The sequence below is a fragment of the Pseudophryne corroboree genome, chromosome 2 (assembly GCF_028390025.1).
Source record: "Pseudophryne corroboree isolate aPseCor3 chromosome 2, aPseCor3.hap2, whole genome shotgun sequence".
In the NCBI taxonomy this organism is placed as follows: domain Eukaryota; kingdom Metazoa; phylum Chordata; class Amphibia; order Anura; family Myobatrachidae; genus Pseudophryne; species Pseudophryne corroboree.
In genome coordinates this window covers 24,542,960-24,556,299 of record NC_086445.1, presented here as the reverse complement: position 1 = coordinate 24,556,299, position 13,340 = coordinate 24,542,960, and the positions used below count along the sequence as shown (strand labels likewise).

General features: G+C 46.6%; 1 protein-coding gene across 1 annotated transcript in view; it reads right to left on the bottom strand.

The window, feature by feature from the left end:
• The window catches only part of LOC134989305 (olfactory receptor 6N1-like), a 54,482-nt gene extending 42,585 nt beyond the window's left edge, over nt 1-11,897 (bottom strand). Inside the window, exon 1 of the mRNA XM_063950601.1 lies at nt 11,760-11,897. Coding sequence (XP_063806671.1) covers nt 11,760-11,897 — 138 coding nt within the window. The remainder of the gene's footprint in view (nt 1-11,759) is intronic.
• Between the last annotated feature and the right edge of the window lie 1,443 nt (nt 11,898-13,340).

Genomic DNA, 13,340 nt, shown 5'->3' with positions numbered 1-13,340 from the left:
ACAATTATGGACGGACTGCCGAGTGCCGACACAGAGGTAGCTACAGCCGTGGACTACCGTACTGTACTGTGTCTGCTGCTAATATAGACTGGTTGATAAAGAGATGTAGTATGTATGTATAAAGAAGAAAGAAAAAAAACCCACGGGTAGGTGGTATACAATTATGGATGGACTGCCGAGTGCCGACACAGAGGTAGCTACAGCCGTAGACTACTGTACTGTGTCTGCTGCTAATATAGACTGGTTGATAATGAGATGTAGTATGTATGTATAAAGAAGAAAGAAAAAAAAACCACGGGTAGGTGGTATACAATTATGGATGGACTGCCGAGTGCCGACACAGAGGTAGCTACAGCCGTGGACTACTGTACTGTGTCTGCTGCTAATATAGACTGGTTGATAAAGAGATGTAGTATGTATGTATAAAGATGAAAGAAAAAAAAACCACGGGTAGGTGGTATACAATTATGGACGGACTGCCGAGTGCCGACACAGAGGTAGCTACAGCCGTGGACTACCGTACTGTACTGTGTCTGCTGCTAATACAGACTGGTTGATAAAGAGATGTAGTATGTATGTATAAAGAAGAAATAAAAAAAAAACCACGGGTAGGTAGTATACAATTATGGATGGACTGCCGAGTGCCGACACAGAGGTAGCTACAGCCGTGGACTACTGTACTGTGTCTGCTGCTAATATAGACTGGTTGATAAAGAGATGTAGTATGTATGTATAAAGAAGAAAGAAAAAAAAACCACGGGAAGGTGGTATACAATTATGGATGGACTGCCGAGTGCCGACACAGAGGTAGCTACAGCCGTGGACTACTGTACTGTGTCTGCTGCTAATATAGACTGGTTGATAAAGAGATGTAGTATGTATGTATAAAGAAGAAAGAAAAAAAAACCACGGCTAGGTGGTATACAATTATGGATGGACTGCCGAGTGCCGACACAGAGGTAGCTACAGCCGTGGACTACTGTACTGTGTCTGCTGCTAATATAGACTGGTTGATAAAGAGATGTAGTTTGTATGTATAAAGAAGAAAGAAAAAAAAACCACGGGTAGGTGGTATACAATTATGGACGGACTGCCGAGTGCCGACACAGAGGTAGCTACAGCCGTGGACTACTGTACTGTGTCTGCTGCTAATATAGACTGGTTGATAAAGAGATGTAGTATGTATGTATAAAGAAGAAAGAAAAAAAAACCACGGGTAGGTGGTATACAATTATGGACGGACTGCCGAGTGCCGACACAGAGGTAGCTACAGCCGTGGACTACCGTACTGTACTGTGTCTGCTGCTAATACAGACTGGTTGATAAAGAGATGTAGTATGTATGTATAAAGAAGAAAGAAAAAAAAACCACGGGTAGGTAGTATACAATTATGGATGGACTTCCGAGTGCCGACACAGAGGTAGCTACAGCCGTGGACTACTGTACTGTGTCTGCTGCTAATATAGACTGGTTGATAAAGAGATGTAGTATGTATGTATAAAGAAGAAAGAAAAAAAACCCACGGGTAGGTGGTATACAATTATGGATGGACTGCCGAGTGCCGACACAGAGGTAGCTACAGCCGTGGACTACTGTACTGTGTCTGCTGCTAATATAGACTGGTTGATAAAGAGATGTAGTATGTATGTATAAAGAAGAAAGAAAAAAAAACCACGGGTAGGTGGTATACAATTATGGATGGACTGCCGAGTGCTGACACAGAGGTAGCTACAGCCGTGGACTACTGTACTGTGTCTGCTGCTAATATAGACTGGTTGATAAAGAGATGTAGTATGTATGTATAAAGAAGAAAGAAAAAAAAACCACGGGTAGGTGGTATACAATTATGGACGGACTGCCGAGTGCCGACACAGAGGTAGCTACAGCCGTGGACTACTGTACTGTGTCTGCTGCTAATATAGACTGGTTGATAAAGAGATGTAGTATGTATGTATAAAGAAGAAAGAAAAAAAAACCACGGGTAGGTGGTATACAATTATGGATGGACTGCCGAGTGCCGACACAGAGGTAGCTACAGCCGTGAACTACCGTACTGTGTCTGCTGCGACTGGATGATAAATGATATAAAAAATATATATATATATCACTACTGCAGCCGGACAGGTATATATTATATAATGATGACGGACCTGCTGGACACTGTCTGTCAGCAGAATGAGTTTTTTATAGAATAAAAAAAAAAACACCACACAAGTCACACGACGAGTGTTTAACTTTTTCAGGCAATCACAATATAGTATACTACTAACTATACTGGTGGTCAGTGTGGTCAGGTCACTGGTCAGTCACACTGGCAGTGGCACTCCTGCAGCAAAAGTGTGCACTGTTTAATTTTAATAATATGTACTCCTGGCTCCTGCTATAACCTATAACTGGCACTGCTCCCCAGTCTCCCCCACAATTATAAGCTGTGTGAGCACAGTCAGATATATACATAGATGATGCAGCACACTGGGCTGAGCAGTGCACACAGATATGGTATGTGACTGAGTCACTGTGACTGTGTATCGTTTTTTTCAGGCAGAGAACGGATTATATTAAATAAAACTGCACTGTCTGGTGGTCACTGTGGTCAGTCACTACTAAACTCTGCACTCTCTACAGTACTCCTAAGCTCCAGTAAATCAAGTGTCTCTGTCTCAAATCAATCTCACTCTCTCTCTTCTAATCTAAATGGAGAGGACGCCAGCCACGTCCTCTCCCTATCAATCTCAATGCACGTGTGAAAATGGCGGCGACGCGCGGCTCCTTATATAGAATCCGAGTCTCGCGATAGAATCCGAGCCTCGCGAGAATCCGACAGCGTCATGATGACGTTCGGGCGCACTCGGGTTAACCGAGCAAGGCGGGAAGATCCGAGTCGCTCGGACCCGTGAAAAAAAACATGAAGTTCGGGCGGGTTCGGATTCCGAGGAACCGAACCCGCTCATCTCTAGTAAATATCCCTCTGTGCATCCTTCCTATATAAGACGACGTCTTTAAAATGCTCTATGTTAGCAAAATATTATCTCTGTCTAGGGTATTATATCATCTGACAGGGTATCAGACCACGCTGCAGCAGCACTATTTTGCTGAGGCAATTGCAGGTCTCAGTATAGAACCTGAGTGTGTGTATATACAGACTTCAGGATAGCCTCCTGCTTTTTATCAGCAAGCTCTTTTACACACTTCATTCATTCATCTGATGGGGGAACAAAACACTGGCTGCTTTTTCTCCCCAAAAATAAAACCCCTTTTATGTGGTACTTGGGTTCATGTCAGAAATGCGTAACACATTTTTCATTGCCGAGATCATGTAACGGATGTTCCTAGTGGATTGTGTATATGTCTCAACCTCGTCGACACTGGAGTCAGACTCCGTGTCGACATCTGTGTCTGCCATCTGAGGTAACGGGCGTTTTTTTTGAGCCCCTGATGGCCTTTGAGACGCCTGGGCAGGCGCGGGCTGAGAAGCCGGCTGTCCCACATCTGTTTTACGTCATCCAGCCTTCTATGTAAGGAGTTGACATTGTCGGTTAATACATTCCACCTATCCATCCACTCTGGTGTCGGCCCCACAGGGGGCGACATCCCATTTATCGGCCTCTGCTCCACCTCCACGTAACCTTCCTCATCCCACATGTCGACACAGCCGTACCGACACACAGCACACACACAGGGAATGCTCTGACTGAGGACAGGACCCCACAAAGTCCTTTGGGGAGACAGAGAGAGAGTATGCCAGCACACACCAGAGCGCTATATAATGCAGGGATTAACACTATAACTGAGTGATTTTCCCCCCAATAGCTGCTTGTATAAACAATATTGCGCCTAAATTTAGTGCCCCCCCTCTCTTTTTAACCCTTTGAGCCTGAAAACTACAGGGGAGAGCCTGGGGAGCTGTCTTCCAGCTGCACTGTGAAGAGAAAATGGCGCCAGTGTGCTGAGGGAGATAGCTCCGCCCCTTTTTCGCAGACTTTTCTCCTGCTTTTTTATGGATTCTGGCAGGGGTATTTATCACACATATATAGCCTCTGGGGCTATATATTGTGATATATTTGCCAACCAAGGTGTTTTTATTGCTGCTCAGGGCGCCCCCCCCCAGCACCCTCAGTGACCGGAGTGTGAAGTGTGTATGAGGAGCAATGGCGCACAGCTGCAGTGCTGTGCGCTACCTTGGTGAAGACTGATGTCTTCTGCCGCCGATTTTCCGGACTCTTCTTGCTTCTGGCTCTGTAAGGGGGCCGGCGGCGTGGCTCCGGGACCGAACATCAATGGCCGGTTCCATGCGGTCGATCCCTCTGGAGCTAATGGTGTCCAGTAGCCTAAGAAGCCAAAGCTACCACCAGTTAGGTAGGTTCGCTTCTTCTCCCCTTAGTCCCTCGCTGCAGTGAGTCTGTTGCCAGCAGATCTCACTGTAAAATAAAAAACCTAAAATATACTTTCTCTCTAGGAGCTCAGGAGAGCCCCTAGTGTGCATCCAGCTCGGCCGGGCACAGAAATCTAACTGAGGTCTGGAGGAGGGTCATAGTGGGAGGAGCCAGTGCACACCAGGTAGTCCTAAAGCTTTCTTTAGTTGTGCCCAGTCTCCTGCGGAGCCGCTATTCCCCATGGTCCTTACGGAGTCCCCAGCATCCACTTAGGACGTTAGAGAAATCCTATTTATATTCTTCCCAATAAAATAAACAGGCCGTACAAAAGTAATTCTAATTCTCACAGGACTGATTAATCTGTCTGCTAATAATGTGTTACGCCTTAATGACCTTGTTGTTGTTGGTGATGTTTACTGTAATAAGAATGATCCCACCCTATGGGCCGCTTCCTACAGGGACTAATCAAGGACGGGAAAATTAGTTTAGTATAAACAGAAGTGACCAAAATGTTCCCAGATGGGTTATGTTACTGAAAGTTACAATGAGATTGTAGAAGAAAGTTTGGGTTCTTGTAAATCTATTACCTCTAATTACAAAGTTTATTTATTAGTGATTACGTGGGAAAGGACAAATTTCTCCAAAAGTCACCCAATTAATGTGGGAGACTCTCCAAACCTTGCTTTGATGTCTATTGAGGCAGTCAGAAAATACAGTACTTATTTTGGGATATACTGTACATTTGTGCATGTCACATTGCGCCAGACACTGGCGTTCACTTACAGCAGAGGTTCTCAAACTCGGTCCTCGGGGGGCCACACAGGGCATGTTTTGCAGGTCTTCTCACAGAATCGCAAGTGAAATAATTAGCTCCACCTGTGGACCTTTTAAAATGTGTCAGTGAGTAATTAATACACCTGTGCACCTGCTGGGTTACCTGCAAAACATGCACTGTGTGCGCCCCCGAGGACCGAGTTTGAGAACCTCTGACTTACTGTGCTGGGTCCGGCAGCGCTGGGGTCCTGGTCAGCAGTGGGGCAGCTCCAAGGAAGTTCCCAGTGCCCGCTGCTGAAGTCTCCTGCTCTGGCTTCTGTGATCCAGCAGCCACAACTCCCATGGGAAAGATCGGACCGATTTGTGTATAATTTAAACAGGCAAATACACAGCCACCAAATTTTAAATTGCTCCCTATTTGAGGTTGTCTGTGAGCACTTTACAGTGCCAGGGTATAGGCTCTAAAACCTTGCGCCAGCATAAAGCCTCATGCTTCCCAGTATAAGCATTTCTACAATTGGTGCAATCAGGGGCTGTCTGGCAACTTTCAGCCTGGGGGCAGACTCAAGCAAGTGGCCCAGCTTTTCACAGGGAATGCAGTAAAAAAGTGGCCCTGGGACACTGTATTGCACTGGCCCGGGGGGCAGATGGCACCCTGCCCCCCTGCCCAGCCAGCCCCTGGGTGCAATGTGTGCGGTGCACACGGGCCCCTGCACCCATGCTGGCACACACTGCACCCATGTTTTATTACTTACCTTTCCGGAGTCCCGCAACGGAGCTGCAGCCACAGTAAAAAATCACCGGCAAAATGGTCGCTGCTTGTGCAATAAATTCGTATATTAAAATCTGAATCTTGGGTTTTGTAAATGGAGAAAAACAGCTAAGATCATCTCATTTTGCACTCCAAAATCAGAAGATCTGAACTGGGACTCATTTTGGTTCAAATCTCCTAAGGATATCCAACCGGGACTCTTGTTTTAATGCAAAAATTTTTGGTGGGTTCAGATTTGTAAAGAACTGAATCGCACATCTCTAGTGGATATGCGTGGGCACCCCAGAGCCATTTGCCACATATCAACCTGTGGGGCACCCACCGTGGCCTCCCATTTAACCCTAAGGCCTGCAAATCTTTACTGTGATGGGCCTGAGGAAAGAATACCAATGGGACACTAGCCAACGATGGTCAAATAAGAGCAAAAACTTTTTAAGGTGAGAGTCCTGAATATTAGGGGACATCAAGGAACTGAGCAGATAGAACATGACAGAGTTGTAGGAATCTGTAGAAATGGGTGGCAGGCAGACCAAATTCCAGCTGTAGCTGATTCAACAATTAGAGTACTCCCAAAGTGTATAATTGACTGATAGAAACCACTTCCCACCACTTCCCACCTCCTCAGGCCTCCCTAGCCTACAGCACGGAAAGATCACACAGCCACCAGGAGTGCCACAAAGCAGTAGCTGATCCCAAATCTGTGTAACTTGAACTATTAAAGGGACACTAGCACTACCTGTACTACTTTTAGGCAGTACCTGTAGAGGGGTATGAAGGAACCGCTACGCTGCTGATCCAAGCTTCTGCACGCTACCTATTCACCGCCACAGCCTGAGCCTTTCCACCAGCGGCACTTGTGACAGCCAGTCAGCAGTCCGGCAGAGAGCTGCGCCCTCCATCCACTCATACATCCAGTTGTCACCGCCGCTCCCACATCAAAATCACGGACCCTGTGTGCTGATCGTCGGTCTCGCTGAGACCACTCTGGAACCAGTGGTGAGAAAACATATCTTCAGGTGGATGGGGTGGTGGTAGCACTCTCTTTGGCCACAGTTCAACTTTACAGCTACTATAAAAGCATTTGAAATACATCTTTAATGAGACTTTTCTTAGTCTATTAACGTGTGCCGCAAGCATTCAGTGGATCAACACTTGGAATTCATTTATATGGACTGACTGTTGGTTTATTAGGTGATTCTCAAAAAACGTGCTATACTGTGCTTTAACCTCAGCAGCGTTATCCATTGTTCTTAAATATATGTTTTATAATATTTGTAATACTTTACAATATTAATAAATTGTCTGAGACAAAAAAAAACATTTATTCTATTTAAACGCTCTCTTTTTTGATATTTCATTGTCATAGTTTTTTAGTCACCAGGAGTGCCACAAAGCAGTAGCTGCAGGGCCGGAGCTTCCACTAGGCAGCTTTAGGCAGCTGCCTAGGGGCGCCAGGTCCTGAGGGGGCGGCCTGCTGCAGCTACCTAAAAAAATTAGCGTGGTCCTACCTCTCTCAGCCGCCGCAATCCCCCCGGTACTCTTATCTTACAGTAGCGTGACTGTCAAGCTCCCGTATTGCAGCCTCTAGCTCCGCCTCCACTTGGCACAGGCAGTAACTTTGACAGCCCCTGGAGTCTTGACCATGGGTGACATGCAGCACTGCTCTTCATTCCAGGCTCTTTCACAGACTACTCAGTCCCAACTCTGCATCACTGCCTGCTGGTAAGGTGGCTGCACAGTGCACTCTCTGCATTTGAAAGGAAGGAGGGTAAGAGCAGCAGTATGGGGGGGAGATAAGCAGCAGCATACACACAGATGGTGGGGTGGCTAGAACAGCAGACGTTTAACAGAGTGGGGGGGGGGTGAGAGCAGCAGGCAGCCACAGAGACTGGGAAGATGGGGAGAAGAGAGCAGCCATGCAACAGACTGGGGGTGGGGGAGAGCTGCAGCAGGCCTTTCACCTGAAGGGCGGGAAGGGGCAGTAGGCAGAAGTATTGCCTAGGGTGGCGAGAAACCTTACACCGGCCCTGAATAGCTGATCCCAGATCTGTGTAACTTGAACTGTTAAAGGGATACTAGTACTACCTGCCCTACTGTTAAGCAGTACCTGTAGAGGGGTATGGCCTAGGCCAATCTAATGCACCCAAAGTACAAGAACCACTTAGGGGTCCGTGCCCCTGTGCCAGCACCACAAGTGAACCAGTTAGGAAGCTAATAATACAGCCAAATAGGGGAGAGTGAGCCCACCCAGTGTACATGGCACATGTTGTAGAAGACGGGCACGGCGATCACCCCAGACTTGGGAGGAGATGAGGATGTCTATTTTGCAAGAAACTTTATGGGGGAAAGTAACCAAGGCATTATGACAGATGTATAATAGTTCTGGTTGTAGTCCATCTTAATTAAGTTGATGTGGGCACTACATTCAAAGCTGCAGAATCCTGAGGCCTATTAGAGATCCAGAAACCCAGATATTAAAACATAAATCCCCCCATTCCAGTGGAAGAGAAACAAGGGGACTTACGGATACAAGCCTCTGAGAGGAAGAATTGAGGATTTGTCCCAGTTTAAAGTGAGGAATGAGAAATTACCGAACTAATTAATAATGATCAAGGGCGAGAGACATAGAAGGGAGTTGTATTCAGAAATAAAAAAAAGAACTTATCATTGGCGTATAATTGGCTTTTCTAGACCCCCAGCTCAAAACCCTGAATGTCAAGGTGAGCCTGTATCTGACATACTAAGGACACTATTGCTAGGGCAAACAGAGCAGACAACAAGGGGCAACCCTGTCTCCTGCCAAGTGTCAGAGGGGGATTAGTATGATTTGCCGATGGATGGGATGCCAACTTTCAGTATAGCGACAGCGGCATCCCATCCATCAGAATCCTGACAGCCCCCCCATTAAGGTCCCTAACCCTCACCTTTTCCTTACCATAACCCTCCCTTTGGGGTACCTAACCCTAACCCTCCCCGGTGGTGCCTAACCCTAACCCTCCCTTCCCCGCTGCCCAAAACTAATCCTCCCCACTTGGTGCCTAAACCTAACCTCCCCATCTACGTGCCTAACCCTCCCTCCTCGCTGCCTAAACCTAACCCTCCCCGCTTGGTGCCTAACGCTCCCTCCCCTTCTATGTGCCTAACCCTCCCTCCCTGCTCCCTAAACCTAACCCTCCCCACTTGGTGCCTAACCCTAACCTTCCCCTTTAAGTGCCTAAACCTAACCCTTCCCTCCCAGGTCCCTAACCTTCTTCCCGTACCTGCTCCCTAATGCTAACTCCCCTTCTCCTGTCTAAACCTAACCTCCGCTCCCCCTGTAGCAGGACGCCAGCGCGTCCCGCTGTGAGGACGATCGGGTTGCTGGCTGTCAGTAATGTGACGCCGGCATCCCGAGCAGTGTCAGTATGTAGACACCAGCAGTGCATCCTCCCTTGTGATCCCAGCGTCGGTATATTGACCGCCAGGATCCCATCCATCGGGAAGCCAACTGCTTCCCGTCAGAGGGAAGGGGGAGGAAATATATTCATTAACTGACAAAAAACACAAGATTGATCCTCGCACCAATAGAAGTATTATTCTTAAAGTCTTGGTAGAATCAGCCAGTCACCTAGGAAAGCCACTCCTCTCACAAAACTACGGAAACAGAAGTAACTACAGTAGGTGGCTCTTGTTGTACACAAAGACACAAAAACGAGAAGTTACAGGAGCTTTCCCCTTTGGATTGGAGAACCTTTTCCCACATCTACCTGCTGCCAGGGCAGACTTTAAAGCAGTGTAATCCCTGGGCAAAGCAATGCACTGGGGCCCCTACCCATCTTCTAGCGGTAGGGGTGGGGAGGTGTTATCAGCGGCAGCTTTGATATCCCATGGGTGGTTGGAGTGTTATATCTTCCACTCAACATGTAGGACCTGGAGCAGTTATTTCTGATTACTCCTTTACTGTACAGATGGTGGGAGATGGGGCAGAACAGTAAACTGTAGACGGGGGCATTGGGCTGAATGACGTGGCCCTGATACATGACTTCAAGGGTGGTAGGGGGTGTTCTATTTTCCGCTCAGCATGTAGGGTGTGGAGAAGTAATTTCTGCTAATTACTCCTTTACTGTACAGGTGGTAGGAGATGGGGTGGGAGAACACTAAACTGTAGAAGGGGTATTGGGCTGAATGACGGGGCCCCAGTACATTACTACCAGGGTGGTAGCGGGTGTTTAATATGTAGGGATGGGGTGGATAGTGGAGTGGACTGAATATTCATCATTTTCCAGTGGGAGGGCAGCTTGCTTGATTGCAGATATCTCCAGTTCCTGGAAATATGTTTCTTAGCTTTCACTGGAAATAAAAAAAACTAAAGAGTCCCACCTTTCAGGAGATACTGGGGACTTGGGGATCAGAGTTCAGCAACCAGAGCAATCCACCAACGAAAATATAAAAGTGCATACCAGGCGTGTGGAGCTGGAGCAGGGACCAGCTTCTGGAAGGCTGATATCTGTGGTTTTGGGCATAGTAGAGACAAGCTGCCAGTTTCCACCATAGAGGAGAGTCCCAGATTTTGGAGTATACCCTCAGAAAAACTCTAAGTCAGACAGAACCTGAGATATCTGGCTCAGAAGAGTAATTGATAGTCTCGGATGGGGACCACTGCTTTGAAGTCGGATATCTCCGGTACCCCAGGGACGATTTCCAAAATCTGGAACCCCTGGGAAAAGGAAACCCTCAGCTATCAGCCTAGGGCTCTTGTACTCTTGTGGACCTTGGGCAACTGCTCATTAAGCCCATATGAAAAGACGGCCCTGCCTGCTGCTTGCCGACCTGGCTGGAATTGACGTGACCTTTGAGACTGGCTGCCCAGCTGAGAACAGATTTATTTGATTTGACCACTTGACGTGGTATTCAACTCTGGTGCTTCCTAAGGTGGAAAGCCATTTGATTGCTCGTCGGCAATGCTACGCACAGAGCTACACACAGCAGCTTCCTACTTTGGTGCTGCAAGAAGCAAGCAGCAATTCATCCTTTTTCTGGCAGCAAGTGTGGACACAATTATTCACTTTAGCACTTGTCAGGAACATGTGCTGGACATACTCACATACTGTAGTGTAACTGCATTGGGACTGAACGGAGATGCTGAAAGACTGCACACCTACAGGTGAGATACAGTAGTCAAGATTACCTGCTGGAGCAGAATTGGGCACTTTTATCAGCAATACCAACTGGGCATTTTTTATTCACATAACCGTCTGGAACAATACACCTGTTTTTTGTAATATTTGTACTGTGCAGTTTGATACATTAATCCCTGCTGCTGTAGTACCATCCAGACTTTTGGGAGACTCGAAATGGTGGACAAATACTAGATCACTATAAGTATATGACCAGTTGATCATTATACAGTACCTAACTGGAAAGTTGGTAACATTTTATATGTTAACTCATTCACTTGTTTTTGAGCAAAGTTCACCTATTTTGTACATTTATTGTCCCATTCCCGGGAGTTATTTTTTACATATTTGGTAATGTGCTTGATAATAAATAATAAATAGAATTGGTGTCTTTGTGTACGAGCACCCCCTAGTTGTTCTTGTATCCATTAACGGACACCTTAGCATCTTGGGCCGAGTATAGGAGCTGAACCCATTTAATAAATCTGGTACCTATCTCAAAGCATGGCATAGTCTCCAACAGGAAGGGCCACTCCAAGGAGTCAAAAGCCTTAGCCCGTGAGAGACCTGGAACTGGGTAAACAACCGTCGTAGTTAAATGGAGGTCAATTTACCAGGTATGAATCCCATCTGATCTGGGTGGATTACAAGCAAGATCACCTGGTTAAGTCTGGTGGTTAGTACCTTGGCAAGAACCTTAACATCTTCAGTGGAAGTTTCTGCGGATACGGTATGTCCAGTCTCACCCAGACATATTGTCCTGGTGGCACTGTATGCCACTGCTTTAGATACTCTTGTTTGCTGAATTCTTCTGGCTGTCATTTCCTAGGGTACAGCTGCTTTACCCACTCCTGTTTTCTGCTGAAGTCCTCCGCCAGATGGTTTCTTACAAGATATCTCCAGATCTGGGAGAGATCATCCTCTCACCTCCAATCCAGTACACAGAGCACAATACACACAGAATCCACAAGTATAAAGCGCTCAGTGCTGTCTCACATAACAATGCTCAATGTCCAAATGAGAAAGTGGATCAGTCCCAAATATCCAACAGACTCCTCCTCAAATGTGTCTCGCTGTTCCAATATGGGATAGCCTCCTATTCCTCGGTGTATCTCAGGGTGATATAAAATGAAGAACAATAAAAGATCATGGTGCAATATCTCCTATACTGCTTTCAGAATAAAACCATCAATCTTCTAGTAATCCAATGCGTACCCCACTCACAATAAAAATGGTATATATCCACTTTCTCATTTGGACATTGAGCATTGTTATGTGAGACAGCACTGAGCGCTTTATACTTGTGGATTCTGTGTGTATTGTAATTTGTATAAGGGTTAAGTGGCCCTTTTCATCCCCAAGTGGCTACACAGGTGTGTTTGCGCCTTGGGTAACTGATTTTGTATTATCAGTACACAGAGCAAATCCCCTTATGCCTCTACGTGCACTCTGTCCTCCTCCCCTTCTGCTTTCTAGGGTATGTGACCAGAGGTGTAACTAGCATGGGGCAAGCAGGGCACGTGCCCTGGGTGCTGTGGCAGCCCCAGCAGAGGGGGACGCCACGGGCACCTACAAGCAGAGCCGTCCCTAACCAATATGATGCCCTAGGCAAGATTTTGGCTGGTGCCCCCTAGTACCACCGCTAGTTCCGCCTCTGACCCTGCACCCCTTTCCCAGCACCATCATCCCCCCCCCCCCCCCCTTAGCAGTCATTTTTTTTATTTTCCTACCCCTTGTAATTTAAATAAGAACAGTGCGCACATTCGGTGTACAGCCCAAAAAGGTATGTGTTTTTGCTGGCAAGAGGCATGGCCACACAATAGTAACCCCAATTCAAAATTATGCCTCATAGTAGTGCAACTTTATTCACAATTTATCATACGATAGTGTCCCTTATTCACATTACATCACACATTAGTACCAATTTACCAAATATACGCTACTTCTCACAGTAGTGCCCCTCATTCACATAATATCATACTGAATTGCTCCTTATTCACATTACACCACACCATATTGCTCCTTATTCACATTACACAACAACATATTGCTCTTTATTCACATTAGACCACACAGTAGTGCCCTCTCTATACGTTACGCCACACAGTAGAGCACCTTATACACATGGGCCCTCATTCCGAGTTGTTCGTTCGGTAAAAATCTTCGCATCGCAGCGATTTTCCGCTTAATGCGCATGCGCAATGTCCGCACTGCATCTGCGCCAAGTAAATTTGCTATGCACTTAGGAATTTTACTCACGGCTTT